Source organism: Primulina eburnea, chromosome 6 (assembly GCF_022965805.1).
Source record: "Primulina eburnea isolate SZY01 chromosome 6, ASM2296580v1, whole genome shotgun sequence".
Lineage (NCBI taxonomy): Eukaryota > Viridiplantae > Streptophyta > Magnoliopsida > Lamiales > Gesneriaceae > Primulina > Primulina eburnea.
In genome coordinates this window covers 39,270,723-39,291,635 of record NC_133106.1, presented here as the reverse complement: position 1 = coordinate 39,291,635, position 20,913 = coordinate 39,270,723, and the positions used below count along the sequence as shown (strand labels likewise).

At 35.5% G+C, this 20,913-nt stretch overlaps 1 protein-coding gene across 1 annotated transcript; it reads left to right on the top strand.

Annotated features, from left to right (window-relative positions):
• The first annotated feature begins 6,511 nt into the window (after positions 1-6,511).
• Positions 6,512-12,043, top strand: LOC140835253 (uncharacterized). The gene is made up of 4 exons (XM_073200743.1): positions 6,512-7,880; positions 9,080-9,651; positions 9,728-9,947; positions 10,515-12,043. The coding sequence occupies exons 1-4, from the start codon at positions 6,636-6,638 to the stop codon at positions 11,865-11,867; spliced, it is 3,390 nt and encodes a 1,129-aa protein (XP_073056844.1). The 5' UTR covers positions 6,512-6,635; the 3' UTR covers positions 11,868-12,043.
• Positions 12,044-20,913: the final 8,870 nt, after the last annotated feature.

Here is a 20,913-nt window from a genome sequence, read left to right as displayed (position 1 = left end):
ATCACCGCTCTTCTCTTTATCTAGGAGGAGGAAGATAATCGTACAATGAGATTCATTTATTGTATCCGTTGCATTTGAATCGGCTTCTTGGACTATGTGTCTAGTCTTTTTGACTGTCCCTCTGAAGCGTTTTGTCTTTAATGCTCTGATGCAACGTCCATTATTGTCCTTTGACTGGATAATGGCTTTGTACCTTCTCGCACAGCTGGAATCCACTCGAAGGAATTTATCATCAACCACAACTGAAGGATTCTAAATGATGCTTCGAACTGGTTAGTTTGAATTGATCTTTCAGTTGGACTGGTGAAATCAGTTGACTCGTCAGTGGAACTGATTTCACACTCGTTCAGTTGGACTGATCAGCTGTGTTTCTTCATCAGTTGAACACTCTTTCGGCTGGCCAGGCTTCTGAGGTTTTCCCGCTGAGTCACCTATCAACTGGTCAATCAGCTGGTCAATCGGTTGTCTAGTCTTTTTGACTGTCCATCTGAAGCGTTTTGTCTTTAATGCTCTGATGCAACGTCATTATTGTCTTTTGACTGGATAATGGCTTTGTACCTTCTCGCACAGCTGGAATCCACTCGAAGGAATTTATCATCAACCACAACTGAAGGATTCTAAATGATGCTTCGAACTGGTTAGTTTGAATTGATCTTTCAGTTGGACTGGTGAAATCAGTTGACTCGTCAGTTGAACTGATTTCACACTCGTTCAGTTGGACTGATCAGCTGTGTTTCTTCATCAGTTGAACATTATTTCGGCTGGCCAGGCTTCTGAGGTTTTCCCGCTGAGTCACCTATCAACTGGTCAATCAGCTGGTCAATCGGCTGTCTAGTCTTTTTGACTGTCCCTCTGAAGCGTTTTGTCTTTAATGCTCTGATGCAACGTCCATTATTGTCCTTTGACTGGATAATGGCTTTGTACCTTCTCGCACAGCTGGAATCCACTCGAAGGAATTTATCATCAACCACAACTGAAGGATTCTAAATGATACTTCGAACTGGTTAGTTTGAATTGATCTTTCAGTTGGACTGGTGAAATCAGTTGACTCGTCAGTGGAACTGATTTCACACTCGTTCAGTTAGACTGATCAGCTGTGTTTCTTCATCAGTTGAACACTCTTTCGGCTGGCCAGGCTTCTGAGGTTTTCCCGCTGAGTCACCTATCAACTGGTCAATCAGCTGTACTGCTCAAATGACGTAGCCAGTTAGACTGATTCATTTTGTGTGATCAGTTGGGTCTTCAATTTTGCGATGTAAACACCTCGTGAGTGATCCTGGATTCTTCACAACTAAGAAAGTTCATTAGTAACACAATCAACAAGTTTTGTTATCATCAAAATCAAGATTGCGAACTTGAAAAGTTCCAACACTTGTTCTGGTCCTTCAAGCCCTAGAGTTTCAACGCTTGATACTTGGCGTTGTGGCTCTTGTTCACCAACAGTTCACGATCAAAATACCTCTAATTGCCACAAACCATCCAATAGTTGTTCATCTCTTGCATGACACAAAAATAACAAATACAAGCATAATTTTATCCGAAAACATAATTCAATGTATTCTCATATATATTAAGTGCAATTCTTGCACTTATCATAAATCAATATTGTTTGGTAATTGATATAAATTATAATAACTGAATCTCACATAAATCATGATTGTAATGCCTGAAGTAAATATTACAATTTGTTGATTTAGTAATGTGAGATTACTAAATAATTAATGATTTTTAAAGAGAAAAATATGACATAGTTTGGTCATATGAAGTCCATATGATTTGAAATTTGGATATGACGTAGAAAACTCAAAGATATAGAAGTTTCATGTTTTGAGTTTTGATAAATTTGATCGTTTGACTGATCCGAATGGATATACCGGTGTTAAAATGTTACATATATTATATTATATAATATAATATAATATTAAAAAAATTAAATTAAAAAAATAAAAAAATAAAGTTGATAAAGTTGAAACTTACGTGAATGAATTCACAATAAGTTTCAGCAGAGATAAAATAAAGAGGTGAGAGAAGAGGGTTCTGGATTTTCGTTTCGATCTTGCGACTTATCGGTTTATCCAATTGACGAATCGACTTCAGTTCTGGGATCGTTGACACGAGGTCTTCACTTTGAGGCATAAATTTTATAGTTTTGGTGATGTTTGAAATTTGTCGATTTCTAAAATAAATCTGATAAATTGTTAAATCATACTGAAATTGAAGATTGTTGAATAGTGTATGATTTTAGCTAGGTAGAGAAGATTATAGTGATGTTATTTTGAATTATTCCTAATTTATTATTATTAGAGATTTTTATTCGTTAAAATGAGATTGAAGAGTTGTTTGTCAGTTGTTATTAATTCTGATTATATATTCCGAGTCTATGAAGTATAGGCTACACGTTGATATAAAGTTTTCGTCATTTAACAGATGTTGTAAAAAAAAATAGCCTATTATTTGAAGTTAGTTAATTAGGGTGTGTTTGATGGTAGTATTGTGAATTAAATACACCAAAATATTAAAATGTTGAACGATAAGAATTTATAATCGAGTTTTATATTTTGTTGAATTAATTGTTGTTGGGCTATTTGATGATATATATTGAGGTTGTTATGATTATGTTGATACAGTGACAATGATCTGATAATTGTTCTTGAATTATTAGATACATCACAAGCCTCAAGATCAAAGAAGTAGCCAGATTTGATATATATACTCGATTATCAGGTACATGTTGACGTACGAGCATATGTTGTTATTGTTTAGTATTGATGAATACTATTGCGTTGAATGATGATGAATCACCGGAATTGGGTGATTTGATATTATATTTGTTGTTGTTTATTATTGTTGATATTTTTGACTATCGTTGTTGGGAGACGTCTCGTTGATGTTGTCACGTTGATGTTGTTCGTTCAACGATATTGTTGTCGCCGGTGTTGGGGTGCGACGTATCGTTGATGTTGTTATTCGTTCGACAATATTGCTGTCGCCGGTGTTGGGGTCCGACGTATCGTCGATGTTGTTGTTCGTTCGAAGATATTGTTGTCGCCGGTGTTGGGGTGCGACGTATCGTTGATGTTGTTGCATTGTGATGTTGAGGTTGTTGTTGGCTGATTGTCCAGAAACGGCAAAAGGGGTATTTCTATTATGATTTCCGTTATATTTTATGTTGTTAATATAACTGTTATGTATTACGATGATGATTGTTGTATATGCTCACCCTTTGAGGGCTATTTCTGTTGGGCAGGTTACAGGACTATGCGTGAGACAGGATATTGATGAAGGACTAGGTGTGTCTAGTCAAACAGTCCTGTAGTTGATAGTAGATAGAGACAGTATAGCTTATTTTCTTATTTGAGTTGTATGTGTGTATTTATTACACCGTTTCTGCAACACTGACGTAGATAGTGTGGTGATTGCACTATTTTGTTGTATATGCATTATATTATTATGTCGTCGAAAAGAAAAATTTATGCATATGACGTCACATGTTGCATGATTACGTGGCGAGGTTTGGGGCGCCACAATGACTAACAAACTTCATTTGACAAGACAAATAACTAAAAACTTGGACAAATAATAACAACATTGGTTTAATAAGAACACCATCCCTCAAACTTGCTCTGTAGTGGGATAATACCAAGTAGCTCCTTTAGTTTCTGAAATGCAGACAATTTGAGGGACTTGGTAAACATTTCAGCTACTTGTTTTTCAATTCTGCAATAGATGAGATCAATTGTTTCATTCTTTATGAGGACTCTAAACAAATGATATTTCACATCAATATGCTTGCTTTTTCTATAAAGAACTGGATTCTTTGACAGTTTTATGGCTGAATTATTTCAAAATAAACTGCAATATGACCATGATTATTGAATTTAAGCTCTTCAAGAATTTTTTTCAACCAAGTGGCTTGACATTCACATGAAGTTGCTGCAACAAATTCAACTTCATTGGTTGATAAAATAACAATTAATTACTTCTTCAAATTCTATGGAACATCGCTGAATCTAATAAAAAAACCACATTCTAAAGTTCTTTTTCTATGCTCTGGATCTCCTGCATAATCACTATCACAAAAAGGCATAAAATCTGATTGTTCTTCTTTCTTATTGTAGAGACCAAGTTCATGTATTCATTGCAAATATAGTAAAATCTTCTTCGCAGCTAAAAGATACATTTTTGTAGGATTCACCATGTATCTGCTTATGAGACTAAAAGAATACATAAATAATATACGTCCTTTTTGCTGTCAAATACATTAAGCTTTCAACAATTTGCTTGTAAAGCATACTGTCAATCTTATTTCCTTCGCAATATTTGGTTAGCTTCAAACCACACTTTACGGGAGTACTTACAGAATTGCATTTCTCGATTTTAAATATGCACAAAAATTTTTGAATATATTTCTTTGGAAAATAAAAATCTCAGAAGTTGATTAAACTACTTTAATACCAAGAAAATGATGCATCTTGCATAGATCCGACATATCAAACTCAACCATAATTGACTCCTTAAAATTTTCAAACACGACACTATCATTACCCTTGAATATAAGATCATCAAAATATAACCAAATAATTAGCATTTTTCCTTCATCTTAAAATTTTGTATAAAATACATACTAATATGGATTTATATATTGTAGAATCTATATATCATCTAGATAAAAGAAAATAAGTAAGTGTCGAACATTTCATGTTCACAATCTTAATTTTGATGTTAACAAAACTTGTTTGTTTGTTTTTAATAATCTACCTTAGTGCGCAGATAGCTGAAACTGAAATAATCAGTTACGAGCCAAAACTGAAGTCGTCGAAGACGCCAATTGAAAGCATCAACTGATCAACCAAACTGAACTAGTTCAACTGACGTATCGTAAATGAGTTCAACTGAATGTTCAGCTGATAGGTGGTTCGGCAGGAGAACCTCAGATACCTGGCTAGCCGAAGGAGTGTTCAACTGATGAAGAGCCCAACTGAAGACCCGTTCAACTGACCAAGAGTGAAATTAGTTCAATTGACGATTCAACTGATTTCACCAGCCCAACTGAAGACCAGTTCGACTAACCAGTTTAGAACATCAGTCAGGAGCAATCAGTTGCAGATCAAGACAAGCTGATATAAGTGGAATCCAGCTGTGCGTAAAGGTACAAAACACTTGTCCAGTCAAAGGACAACAATGGAGGTTGCATCAGAGCTTAAAGACGAAAGTGTTCAAGAAAGAACAAGACAAATTTCGAGGAACGGATACAATAATTGAGTCTCACTGTATGATCAAAACTTCGCGCCTATAAATAGAGGGTGAAGATCAGTGAAGAATATACAACACAAGAGAGAAAAGAAAAGGGCACGCTTCAAAGTCATATCAGCTTAAGAGAGAAGCATTCAGCCCAGTCGAGGGAACACATAAACGTGTTATCAGCTTTAGATTAGAAGCATATTTCGCTCAGTGTGTGAGAACACTTTCGGGTAGTTTTCAGAGATCAGTCCTCACACACACACACACCACCACTCAAATACAGTCTTGCACAAAGACATTAAACTTGTGTTTGTAGTCTTTCTCACATAGACATTAAAGAAGTGTTGACTGGAAGGTGCTGCCTTCAGTCTATTCTAGGAGTTCAGTTAGGTAATGGGTAACTCCTAAGCTGGGTGGGTTTGTACAAAGAGTTTTACAGATCAAAGTCTTCAAGTGAATCCTACCCGATGTGGTAAAAAGGATGACGTAGGAGCAGTTGAAGTCTCCGAACATTCATAAACATATCTTGTGTATTTAACTATTGTTCTCAAACTGATTTAACTAGTTAGAGCATCTGCTGGTTCAGTTCTCACCATAACTGAACGAATGAATACAAAAAATAATCTAGTCTTTTGATTATTCAGTTACACAAGATATACAAATATATCCGCTTGGTTCTATACCAAACTCGATCTAATTCATCATATGAAAATATTTTTTATATTTTTATTTTGTTGTTGTTTTTTATCTACAAGCTTAAACTACATATGTGGAATTTTATTGTTAATTTTGTTTTACATTCAACATAATTTTTTTCACGAATTATTAAAATTTCATAATAAATATATAATCTTAATTTCTTTTTAAAAAAGGTGTAGACACAACATATATACATTAGTTGCTAATATATAAAGAATATGCGTGGTGGCATCTTCAATGTTACAAATTCCACTCTTAATTTTAATTAATGTGCAAAAATGTTTCTAAAACCACATCCCAAGATTATATATCTTATCCACAATCATAAAAACTATTTTCAAAATACAAAAACTAATGTGAGACGGTATCATGGGTCAATTTTGGGAAATATATATTCTATATGGGTCATTCACGAAAAAATATTATTTTTTATGTCAAATATATTAATTTTTATTATAATATAAACATGATTGATACTCAACGAAAACCCTACTCTTTCCAACAAAATTGTCTCTAATGGTTCTTTGAACCATATTCTATTGCAAACACAGCTAAAGTATATGTAAAAAAAAATGACAATTAGCGTTAATCCAAATCCCTAAGCACTTGAACACCTCCATCACATCACCACCTCTCCTTGACTAATTGCTCACTTCGATTCCAATCTCGAAAATCAAACGCCGCCGCCTGTGGATATGCTACCGCCTGAGCTTCAGCCACGGGCCTTTCGCCCGTATATATCCTCCTCCGCGAGCGCTCCCTCTTTCCCCACTTCTTCATCGCCCTACAACTCCGATCTAAACCCTAATTCTAGCCCTGGTTCCACCTCCTATCATGTGGGAAGTACCAGCAGCCGCCGCGCCAGTTCCTCTTCCAGCAACTCCAGATTCTCCTCTTCTTCCTTTGTACACAACGCTAGGATCGCCGTTTCCCTGGTTCCTTCAGCCACCTTCCTCCTCGACCTCGGTGGCACACCAGTGGTTGCTATCCTCTTGCTGGGGTTAATGATTGCCTACATTCTTGATTCTCTAAACTTCAAATCAGGTTCCTTCTTTGCCGTCTGGTTCTCACTCATCGCCGCACAGTTAGCTTTCTTTTTCAGCTCAGCTCTCTATTACTCCTTCAGTCACGTGCCTCTCGTTCTCCTCGCTGCCATAACTTGTGCATTGGCTAATTTCTTAATCGGGGTTTGGGTTTCACTTCAGTTCAAGTGGATTCAAATTGAATATCCCACCATTGTGCTCGCTCTTGAACGCCTGTTATTTGCCTGTGCTCCACTCATTGCCTCCGTGCTGTTCACGTGGGCTACTGTTTCCGCCGTGGGTTTGATTAATGCCGCGTACTATCTTATGGTTTTTAATTGCATTTTCTATTGGCTGTACTCAATTCCTAGGGTATCTTCCTTCAAATTTAAACAAGTCAGTTACCATGGTGGTGAGGTGCCCCGTGACATTTTTATTCTCGGGCAGCTAGAGAGTTGCGTGCACACTTTGAATCTTTTGTTCTTTCCGTCACTGTTTCACCTTGCATCCCACTATTCTGTAATTTTTTCTTCCAGTGCTGTTGTTTGCGATGTTTTTCTTCTTTTCTTCATTCCATTTCTGTTTCAGCTGTATGCCTCCACAAGAGGGGCACTCTGGTGGGTTACTAAGAAAGAGAGCGAATTGCACAGTATTAGGTTTGTCAATGGTGCATTGGCTTTGGTCGTTGTGGTTGTATGTTTGGAGGTTAGGGTTGTTTTCCCCTCATTTGGGCGGTATATTCATGTCCCACCACCCCTGAATTATATTTTGGTGACCATTACAATGCTTGGGGGAGCAGGTGCTGCTGCTGCATACGCTGTTGGTATGATTTCGGATGCTTTCAGCTCACTGCTCTTTACTGCTTTGGCCATAATTGTCAGTGCTTCTGGGGCAATAGTTGTGGGATTTCCTATTCTGGTACGCTGTATCCATATCCAGTTGCTTCTAACGGACCCACCTTTGTGCTTTAGGAATATTAAATTTTCCCCCGAAGCCGTGCTTTTGTGTAATTTGTTTTGATTTTGTTCTATGTAATCATATGCAGGAATTATATCCCACTTTGCAATCCTCTAGAAATACTCTTTTTCCTTGAATATATACTAATTTATTTCCTAGCTTTTGAAATACTATGTTGTGCAATTTTAATGTTTGGAATTTGGAGCTAGCATCTTCATCCAACAGACTATGTCGATGTGTTTGAATGTGAGCGTATGAGGTTTCTGTGCGTTCATGTCTTGTGGTAATGTTGACCATGTGTTGGGACCATGTTAAGTTTCCTTTACATATGGCATATGGATTGTTACAATGATTACCTGTAAAACGAATTGCTGTTCTATTTACTATTACCCAATCCTGTGATAATGGTTATCTTACTTTTGTAGTGTTGTGAGTTTTGATTTATAAGACTTTGATGCAAATTTGTCACCAATTGAAAACTGTAATGCCTTCATTCCTATGTATGCTCACAAATATGATAATGTCAAGTCATTTGATTGGATAAATCCGCCGAACTCTTGAATTGCATGAAAAAATAAAATCAGTTGGGAAATTATATAACATACAAGTAGTTCAATTAAACATGTAAATTGAAATATATTAGACATTCATTGTCGTTAAAAATTCTAAATTTCTGCATTTAAATTGTCCATAGATATTTACAAAAAACATTCTACAAAAATTAAGATAGTTTACTCGTTATTGTTTGTTAGATAATTCATCATCGTTAAAAATACTAATTTTCTGCATTTAAATTATCCATAGATATTTACAAAACATTCTACAAAAATTAAGATAGTTTACTCGTTAGTTGAATTAAACAATTAGGAGTTGTACATATGGATATGAACAATCTCCTCCTTGAACTATCTTTGGGTGTTGAGTTAAATTCAAGTCTCAATCTTAACGTCTTATCAAAGTTCAGACTCATCATTATGTGTTTGAATGCCTTATTGGTCACCTGATTATATCTTGTAAACTTCACGCTCCAGTTGTTCATTCTTAGACGTATATTAAAAGTTTTAATTTGTGTAGGTAAAACTTTTATTTTCACAGTGGAAGTCTACTATAAACTGAAGAGAAATAATATAGTGTGAATTTTAATACCCTCTCTCTTGCAGTTCCTCCCACTTCCATCGGTGGCTGGATTTTATCTTGCTCACTTTTTCACGAAGAAAAGATTATCATCCTACTCTGCTTTTGTTGTGCTTGGGAGCTTAATGGTGATGTGGTTTGTTATTCATAACTATTGGGACCTCAATATTTGGATAGCAGGCATGTCATTGAAATCCTTCTGTAAGCTTATTGTTGGCAGTGTAATCCTGGCAATGCTTGTTCCTGGTTTAGCCGTGCTTCCATCAAAACTTCGTTTCCTAACTGAAGCTGGATTGATAAGCCACGCATTATTACTGTGTCATATTGAAAATAATTTTTTTAACTACTCAAATGTGCACTACTATGGGATGGACGATGATGTTATGTATCCAAGTTATATGGTTGCCATGACTACTTGTGCGGGTTTGGCAATTGTTAGGAGCCTTTTTTTGGATGGCAGAATCAGATCTAAGGCAGTTTGGATTCTTATTTGCTTATATTCCTCAAAGCTATCTATGCTTTTTATGGCTTCAAGGAGTATTATTTGGGTCTCAGCTGTTCTTTTATTAGCAGTCTCTCCTCCACTGCTGCTTTACAAGTACAGACCAGCCAAACTTCAAATTTAAAAGTTACCATTTATCGTCTTCAACTTCATTTTTCTCATTATATTTCAGGGAGAAATCGAAAACTACTTCAAAGATGAAACCTTGGCAGGGTTACACTCATGCTGGTGTCGTTTCTTTATCTGTCTGGCTCTGTCGTGAAACAATCTTTGAAGCCCTTCAGTGGTGGAATGGGAGGCCTCCAACCGATGGTTTGCTTATAGGCTCTTGCATTCTTTTGACTGGATTAGCTTGTGTGCCGATCGTTGCTCTGCACTTTTCCCATGTCATGGTATCGTTCGTTATTTTCATTGTTGGTGCACTTGTAATTCCTCGTGTGCTGTTTTGCTCGACATTGATAACCATTTACACTTATTATTTACTTAATTGTTGAGGTGTTTCCATCAATTTGGTTTCTCTCTTCATTAATGTTCATAAGAGGCTATTAGTGTGAGATTTAACAACAGCAATAAGTATCATTATTAGGACAACACACTGAAAATGATTTGAACTTCTGTTGAATTTAATTTTATGTGGTTTCGCTAACAGATAGGTGGAAACATAACTGCTATCAATTCACTTGACTTGGCTGATATTGCATGGGCAGATTTAATTTTATTTATTTTGGTCCTTTGAATTATGTGCTCAGATATATTTTATTTCGCTATCAATGCTTAGCATCACATTTCCTCTTAGTGGTTGCCCTAAATTATGGTTTTATTATGTATTGAATATGAGATTATGTTGTTCGTGTCACGTTACTCATGTGGCATTCGCTGCTTATTTCTATTGGTGCACATTCGATTGACTTTTATCATAACTAACTGTTAACAACTGTTATTTTGCCCTTTTCTTGAAGTCGGCTAAGAGATGCTTGGTGTTGGTTGTAGCGACTGGTTTCTTGTTTATCCTGATGCAGCCCCCAATTCCATTGTCCTGGACTTATCACTCAGACTTAATTAAAGCGGCCCGTCAGTCTGGTGATGATATCTCCATATATGGTTTCATGGCCTCGAAGCCTACCTGGCCGTCATGGTTGCTAATTGTTGCAATTGTGCTGACTCTCGCAGCCATCACCTCCATTATTCCAATTAAGTACATTGTTGAGTTTAGGACAGTTTACTCCATTGCGGTGGGAATTGCTCTCGGAATATATATATCTGCTGAGTATTTCCTACAGGCGGCTATACTACATACCCTTATAATCATTACTATGATATGCACTTCTGTATTTGTGGTCTTCACTCATTTACCTTCTGCCTCAAGCACAAAGCTTCTGCCTTGGCTATTTGCACTTATTGTGGCCCTTTTTCCAGTGACATATCTGTTGGAGGGCCAGGTTATAATCAGCAAGAGCATCCTTGGAGAGAGTGAAATGGTAGACATGACAGAGGAAGACAACAACGTTACTATGTTACTGGCTGTTGAGGGTGCTAAGACATCTCTTCTTGGTCTATATGCAGCCATCTTCATGCTAATAGCACTTGAAATAAAGTTTGAGCTGGCTTCTCTTATGCGGGAAAAGGTCACTGAAAAGGGTGGAATTCGGCAAAATCAGTCTGGCCAAAGTAGTTCTGCTAGTGTTCCTCCAAAATTGAGATTCATGCAGCAACGAAGAGCTTCTGCTGTGCCAATCTTTACCATTAAGAGGATGGCTGCAGAAGGGGCCTGGATGCCTGCAGTCGGTAATGTTGCTACTATAATGTGCTTTGCTGTGTGCCTGATCTTGAATGTACATCTCACAGGTGGCTCAAATTGTGCTATATTCTTCTTGGCACCAATCTTGCTTCTGCTTAACCAGGACTCGGATTTTTTTGCCGGATTTGGGGACAAGCAGAGGTACTTCCCTGTTACGGTGGCCATCTCGGCACACTTGGTCTTGACTTCAGTGTACAGCATATGGGAAGATGTGTGGCATGGAAATGCAGGATGGAGTGTTAACATTGGAGGATCGGATTGGAGTTTTGCAGTCAAGAATCTTGCTCTGCTTATTTTAACACTCCCTAGTCACATCCTTTTCAATCGATTTGTTTGGAGCTACACAAAGCAGGCTGATGCAAAGCCACTGCTCACGATACCACTCAACCTACCGTCCGTCATAATAACGGATATTATGAAGATTAAGATTTTAGGGCTTCTGGGAGTGGTATATTCCTTGTCCCAGTATCTTATATCAAAACGACAGTACGTGTCGGGGTTGAAGTATATATAGGGTGCCTATACATACTTTTCCTTTGTGTACAATATGGTACTAAAATTTTAAGAGAGATTTGCTAGAAGGTTGAGTAATACTTCTGTTATGTTTAATTTATTCGACACGATTTAGTGAAGGCTGGCCCGTCTTTCTTGTATGACCACAAATTACAATGGTAGTTCCTCTTTCTTCTATTGTGGCGAATTTTATTGTCGTGTTGATGGGTTTAGGCTTTAGGTACTGCTTGGTTGGTGAATGTGTACTTGGAATGACGTATAATAATTTGATAAGTTAGAAAAAAAACATTATACATGGTGTCATGAACGGAATGATATTTGTTATGGTTTAAGTTAGTTTTGTAAGTGGATGGTAAAGATGAAATGACCTCAAACATGTCTGCATAATTAATTGCCTTACCTATGAAAGAAAGAGAGTTAAACAATACTTTCTCGTCAAATAAGATGTTCACGGCCACCAATTAAATAATCACATTACATAAATTATTAATATTGTAGAGGTTCGTGGCACTCACTGAGCAATTCAATTTACCCAAGACTCAACGAGGGCAGAAAAAAAATCACGCAAGAATCACACCAGAAAGTACGCAGATGACAGAAAAATAAGAACTCATTGACACAATAGTTGATAGACTAAGAAACGAATATATTAGAGAAAAGTTGGAGTGATTAGTTCACGTATTAATAGGGTAATATTGACACTAAAAAAACTTAGATATGAATGATTAAGCATAATATATATTATTTAAATATAAATTAAGATATAATACAAGATACATCACAATAGCGCATGATCCATATTAACATGTAGCCAATCAGTTATCCACCTTTTAAAACATAATTGTGTCCATGAATATATCATTCTAATTTTTTTTTTAAAAAAAATCTTTACAACTCCTAAATTTTTTGTAGAATCACATAGACATGATCACTAAATTTTATAGTATTTCAACACGTTGGAGAAAGCAATCATCAGCTCTCCGACTTATTAAAAAACCAGCCATAATTTTATCGTAACATTCACATGTTTCAAAAAAAGTTCCAGTTACAAATAATTATTGAAATAATACGTGTAATTAGGGATGTAATCGAATCAAGTCGACTCGAGTCGAGCCGAGCCGAACTCTTTAATGTTTGAGCTTGGTTCGTTTATAATCGAGCCGATCTCGAGCTTTATTTAACGAATATATGCAATATGCATGGCTCACGAGCTTATTCAATCTTTTATCGAGCCTAAACAAGCTTAATAAATATGAATTATACATTTAAATTTTCATTAAATTAATTAAAAAGTAAATTATATATTTAAAAAAAATATATTATTCTTATTAAAATTTGTAAATTTATTATAATAAATAAATTTAATAGATTTTTATATATATTTCATAAATAATATGTAAAATCAATAAATCAAATATCAAAACTATTATTTTTTCATCTAAAAGATTACTCATGAACTTACCAACGAACATGTTCACGAGCTAACGAGCCGAATACTGTAAAGCTTGAGTTTGGTTTGTTTATCTTAACGAGCCTCATTAAACGAGCTTTTATCGAACCGAGCTTCGAATAACTCACAAACGGTTTGGTTCGTTTACATCCCTACGTGTAATTATTAGTTTTCTACTAACTTAATGTCGATCACTACAACTTATATTGGGTATCCGATGTTTTTGTGTTGTCATTTCAAATCAGTTTAATTCTTTCACTTTCGGTGGAGTGCCTTTTATCCTGTTTCATTTATAACACTTTATGTTACTATTAGTGAACTTACAAATTTGAATAAATGAAAAATAATCGCTTTCACGGCAGACAATCACAAAATGAAAGTGACAACGATGGTCATAACTACACTCACTGACATATATATGTTGAGCCACGTCTTTTAGAGTTTGGCAACCGCTTTATATAAGAAAGAAAATCTCATGTTTTTGCTGTTATCATATCAGTTGTTCTACTATGTTCAGAATGTTTTAATATCTCATTTGTTTGCTCTTATCATATCAGTTGTTCCACTATGTTCTCCAAGGTACTGTTTGGTTCAAGTACTTGTAAGAACTAATATAAATAGTTTTATCATATCACTTGTTTTGTACAAGTATTATTTATCTCGATCAATCAAATTGTTTATTAACAGACATTTCTTGTTAGAATAATGCGTGAGAAACACGTGTCAGGGATAAGCTTGAGCTCTGACACTTCCATTTTTCTTGATATCCAAAGACGATTCAACTTTTGATCTACATTTGCCTCTTTCACTTCCATTGTCAACAACTCTTTTCCCGATTCTCATCCACAGGGCTGCAAATAAAATGGAACATATATAAACTAAATGGTAGTTAGAAAACAGATTAATAACATATTGGTGTTGGCTTATCCATCCAACATTAGTATGTGGATGCCCTTGTATAGGAGCAGCAGTGAACGAGGAAAATTAAAATAAAAATAATTTAGGCCAAAATTTCAGTAAGCATTATGTCGCCTTCAGCGCATGCCAAGTGCATTAATTTCCGAATACTTTCAAAGAATGAGCAAACTTTGCTAGACTTATATTGTATATTTTGATTTAATAATATACTATTGTAGCATATTGACGAACTACAAGTGATTTAATCAAGTGATTAAAGTAAAGAAAAATGATACATTTGTTAGCTTGTAATAACTTATATAGAGCCCAAGTCCAACCACTACAACTACTCGTAGCAGAATTAACAATTCCGAATCAAAAAACAACAAAGATACCATGAGAGGTCGGAAAGTTATTTTTTGCACATTTGTCGTGGCTAAATAGAAAGTCTCTTGATAGGACAATCTTTTCCCATGTTCCAGAAATATACGAATATAGTTATTCATTTCCACATTTACTTTGAATATTTCCACAGCCACTTCAAGAATTATAATGCTTAATTGACTCAATACAATGAATGAATCCCCAAAGTTGCTCTTCTGATATTACGTGTAATGAAAGTGAACAAGAAGAAACAAACAAATGAAAATACCCTTGTGAGGTCACAAAAAATGCACGCATGGCCATCGTAATAAATGAGATGTCAAAACACCAAAAAAGAGAAATTGTTGATCAAGAATTTGGTATATTTTGGTGGTTAACAAATAATATAAGCAAAACTGACTTACAAAAAATTGGTACAGCCCACAATCAGTCTACGTCAGAACACTAAACTAATCTCCACATCAAGCAGTCTGAACAAAATGATCACAATAGTGTACGAGTCAAAACTGATCACAACAGTGTACTTACTATCAGAAAAGCGTTGGCATGGACTAAAAACAAGTCAACATACACTTTTGGTTGAACGGATCTATTTCTGAGAGTATAAATAGAGAAGGGGTTGAATTCAAGAATAGATCGATCATTCACTGATAAGATTAAGTATTCAAAATCCTTCATATACATAAGCGAAACTGAATCAGTTCAGCATACCTTAAAAGAATTTTATCTGTTCATTTAAGGACCATTTCGTGCTAAGATAGTATCATTGTGTATTACAATTATATAACAGTTTGTAGACAGTCTATTAATCAGCTGTGATACTAGGAGTTTCAGTTTGACAATGTTTAAGACCAAACTGAATCGAGATCTTGCAAACTACTTGTATTATCCAAAGTATTCTAGTGCGAACATTCCTAGAGGAAAAAAGGGTGACGTAGAAGCTTCAGTTCTCCGAAAATCTAGAAACATATATGTTTTGTTTTACACTTCAGTTTACCCCTTCCCATTCATTCTGTGATTTGTTCTAATCTTTCAGTGTAGGTGATTTCGCATTTATATGTTAGCAAACTGACATAGATGCTCGAGGATATTCAGTTTAGTTATCAACCCATCTAAACTAATCGAAGAAACTTACATATTGTGTCCATTGTTTATTCAAATCCTCTTTTATACACTACACCGATCTTACAAGTGGTATCAGAGCAGGATATATTCTCGATTCTAAACAATTCCTATTACAATGACTTCATTCAGTAAAATTCACATGTTCTCTAAGGAAGACTTTGATGACTGGAAAATAAGAATCGCAGGCTCATTTAGTTGGTTAAGACGATGACATGTGGTTCGTCATTACAGAAAGACCGATAAGGATACTAAAAGCTAATACATCTACAACCATCTTCGAAAGTGCTCCTCAAATGCTTGAAAAACCAAGGAGCGAATGGACCAATGAGGATAAGAAAAAGTCGAATTTTGACAATGTGACAAAAGATATAATGTATACAACTCTTGATAAAAACATATTCAACAAGATCAAAATGTGCAAAACTGCCAAGGAACTTTGAGAAAAGCTGATTCAGCTCTGTAAAAGAAATGAGCAAACCAAATAAAACAAGCTCTTTGTAGCCATACAGAAATTTGACAATATTAAGATTAAGCCTGGAGAATCTATGTCTGATTTTGATGAAAGAGCCAGCAGGCTTATAATAAAACTAAGTACACTTGAAAATGTGTACAGCAAATGAGAACAAATTCTCAAAGTAATGAGAGGACTGCAAGAACGGGACATCAAGATGGTAGCTATGCGTGAATCAAAACATATGAACAAGATGGAGCTACACAACCTATTTGCAAACTTAAAAGCTTATGAATTTGAACTGCAAATAAGGGACGATGGCCAGTCTATTTCTCAGCTGACTAAAGCCCTAACTGCCGTGAAACTGGAACCATCAGTTTCAAAAGAAAAATCTGCTTAATAGTTAAGTAGTGATGCTATGCCACTATTCGTAAAGAAGTTCGGGAAATTTCTAAGGAAGAATCAAAGAAATTTTCAAATTTTGAATCAAAGATCTTATCAAAAGAGAAGGTCAACTGATGACTCCAATGCCTGTTCCAACTGTGGAAAAACTGATTACTTCATAGCATACTGCCCTAGACCGAAAAAATATGATAGGAGATCATCTGACCAGGGCAAAAGATCTTTCGGAGAAAAATGATCCAAAGATGAAAAGAAATTCTCAAAAAGGCATGATCAAAAGGAGATGGCACCTGAAAAGTGCAAATAAAAAATAGGCTGATTCATATTCTGGATTATTTTAATAACAAAGCACTCAAGTAACTCTAGTGATAATAAAGAAGTAAAATGCTTAATGGCAAATGATGATGTGCTGGAAGCTCAACTGATTTTTCACAAGAAGACCTTGTCAAGACACTTTATTACTTGGTAAATGAGTACCAAAAGTTTCTCTGTCATTCGATGAAATTAAAGCCAAGCAAAGTGAAGTGTCAGACAACACGACTGAAACTGACTGGGAACAGTCTAGTGAAATGTTGAGTCTAAAGACACAGATTTCTAAACTGAACACGGAGAATGAAAATTTACAGGATGAGAACCAGAAGGTTAAAACTGAATATTTGAAGCTAATTGGACTAGTTTCATCCTGGGATATGTTCAATTACTTTAGCTGAAATACAAGAGTTGAAGAAACATGTCGGAGACAAAACTGGTCTCGATTTCAACAACAATGAAATCATTCTTGAAACCAATTCTCAACCAAAACTGAATGTATGCAAAGATAAATATATTCACTTTGTGAGATCCAATATGGTACATGTGTTAGAGTAGGTGCATGTCGAGCCAAGTGTTGGCCGAGTGTTCACAATGAAACTCTATGTATAAACATTTTTTATTTTAATAATATTTGATTTTATCATTTTGGCACATCTTTATCTGTATACCCATGCTAGTTGCATAGATAAAGTCCTTGAATGTACAAATAGTAGAAAGAATATGAGATGCTCATACGGTGAGTATCATGAAACTCATATTTGGAATACTGTATATTTTAAACAGTTCTTAGTCGATTCAGCCGCCGCTAAGAAGGATATAGGCCGCTCGAGTTCGAGACTAGTATCTGCGATGTGAGTACCATGTTTCATTGGTAGGGGATATTGTGATGTCCGAACATGCATATAGGTGCTCCTTGTAGAGTGCACTGAACAACCCTCGATAAAAGGACTTTCCAAGTGGTTCTCACTTATTGAGTGGAAAAGTCCTAGTTTATGGTTGTACACCATTAGTCCTTATGACCCGGGACAACATTGAGACTCTATGTGCTAGAATTACACTTTGACTTGTTTACCGACTCTCATGGGGTCATCAGGTGGCAAGGTTGGGTGTTCTGTCGAAACATATAGGAGTCGATGCATTGTAGTCGGGGATTCACTGCTTACCTTCGGGTATAGATATCCTATGTGTTATCATGTGTATGTAGGTTGAAATATCTGATCAGAGTATGGTGGTAATTATGAAAGAGGTTTCATAGATTACACCACCGATGCAACTACGACATGACACATAGTATCGATTCATTGAAAAATCTCGATAAACCAATGGTTGTCGAATCGATCGGGATATATGAGTTGAAGGGACTGTACTGTACGATAACCATAATTGAATGGTTCTTACAGGCACTATCATTTGATACCTAAGGAATCATGTAAGCGATGCTGCTAGGCGTTTAACATGATTGGTTGGGTAATATCAGACTTGAGTTCTGACGTTCTTATTATCAAGGAGTTGATAAATAAGAGTGGAGCAATTGGGGTATGCTCATATAAGGACATGTTTAGTCCGAATCACATGGAGATGTGAACCCACGGCTAGTTGTATCAATGAACCATTGAGGGCCACACAAGTACTAGCTTTCTAGATCCCGTTGAGAAGTAAAAAAAGGTTCAATGTGTTGAACGGCTTATAAATGAGTTTATAAGCGTAAGGAAAATAGAAGTATGACTTTTATGAGAGAAATGTAATTTTTAATTTGTGAATGGGTTCCTAAATTAAAAGTAGGCCAAGTGAATAATGTATTTGAAAATTGTGATTTTCATAAACATTATTATGGACTAAATTAAAATAATTCAAGTGTTGAATTAATTAAACACTAGTGGGTCTAATAGAGTCCAAATAATTAAATTAATTCAAGTGTTGAATTAATTAAATAATATTGGACCTTGTAGAGCCCAATTGGAAATAATTATTTAACTAGTGAGCTTGAGTAAAATCAAGTAAAGTCTAATTGGGCTCAAATATGTTTGAGACAATTAAAAAGTTCATGGGCCCTTTGTAATTGTTACAAGCCCACTAGGTTTTGCATGCTTGGGAGGTGAAGGGGTGTTGATTACTTTTGATTAAAATATTGCATGACATGCAAGACAACTTTTCACTTTTTCCACAACCTAGACAACACACTTCACTCTCCCAATTACCCCCTTGGCCGAAATTTTTGTGGCTATTCTCTCAAAAATTTTGTTCTTCAAGTTGTTGAAAAACAAAACTCTTCTCAAAAGAAAAATGCCCTACATTTTCTAGTGCAAGTGTAAGGTGGATCTTTTAAGTCGGTGGTGGGCTTGATTTTGAAGGAAAGGAGGAAGCTTGTAGATCAACTCATCCATTCAAGAGCTAAGGTGTTTACACCTTAGTTGGAGCCATCATCAACCTCAAGAGGTTGATAGGAAACTATTTCTCAACACCCTATGTATGACAAATGTGTTTTGTATATGTTGCACACTAGTACAAGGTGGCCGAAAATTTTTCTCCTCAGAATTTCGATTTTCATGTTTTGTAAACAATTTTGAACTTCCGTTGCGCATTCGGTCACCATAAAATCGATCTCTTTCAACATGAACTTCAAGAACTTATCCATCGATTTGAAAATCTTATTGAGGATATGAACAAAAATAAAAATAAAAAAATTGTATTGGTTACGTATCTGATAGTTCCAATGCTAAGCCTAACTGGAAGCCATTTCAAACAAGTTCAGTCAAGCATAACTCAATTAATGGTAAACCTAAAAATTATTTTAATTACAAGCATATTCAGAAACGATATATACTTACCAATGAAGTTGGAAAAGACAAACAACACGTGGTCTCTACTGTATGCAAAACACATAACACACATGTTTACTCATAACCTGTTTGGAACATAATCAATGGAAGAACAACAATTTTGGGTTCCAAAAAGACTAATCTTGTTTGGATCCAAATAGGTATGGATACCAAAATGTTTATTCATTTGTGATTGCAGGACACCAAAACTAAATCAGCTAAGAAGTCAGTTTGGTATTTGGACGGTGGATGTTCAAGACACATAACTGGAGAAGCTAAACTACTAGATGAACTGACTCAGTTACTGGACCTAAGATCACATCTAGAGATTGTTCCCAAAATAGAACCGTGAGTAAGAGTAATCTTATCCATAGTAACATTATCATTGAAGATATATTACTTGTAAAAAATCCCAAATATAACTTAATCAGTATAAGTCAGTTATGTGATTATGATTATTCAGTTGAGTTCAGTAAGCATAATTGTACCATCATAAATACATCTGGATGAATTATAAAGGCAGGTGATATATGTGGTAGCACATACAAAGTCAGTTGGCCCACTCAACCAAAGGAATCAACATGCTTTCTAGCATAAAACTCTTCAAGGAACTGGCTATGACAAAAAAAGTTAAATCATTTAAATTACAAAACCATTGCAAAATTGAGTAAAAATGATGTGGTCAAATGTCTACAAAAATTGATTTTTCAGAACACAAAGTGTGCCCATCATGTCTGTTTGGGAACCAAGTTAGGTCATCTTTTAAAAATAAAGGGTATAACTCATCAACCCGAAGCATAGAATTGTTGCACTTGGACTTATTTGGTCATATCCAAGTCATAAATTTAGGGGGAATGAAATACAATTTAGCTATTGTTGATTATTTCCCAAGATTCACTTGGGTTATCTTTTTAAAATCAAAAGACCAAACTGCTACTTAACTGATCAAACCTTTCAAAATATTTATAAATGAAAAATCAAATGAATTGAGAAAATCAAGTCTGATAGAGCAACTGAATTTATTAATCAAACTTTGTCTGTATTTTTAGAAAATCATGAAATCAGTCATGAGTTCTCAGTAGCTAGAACACCTCAGCAAAATAGAATTGTTGAGAGAATGAATATAACCTTTAAAGAGGCTGCTAAAACAATGCTCGCTGATTCTGGAATTTCTCAAAGATTTTGGGCCGAACTAGTGAACATAATA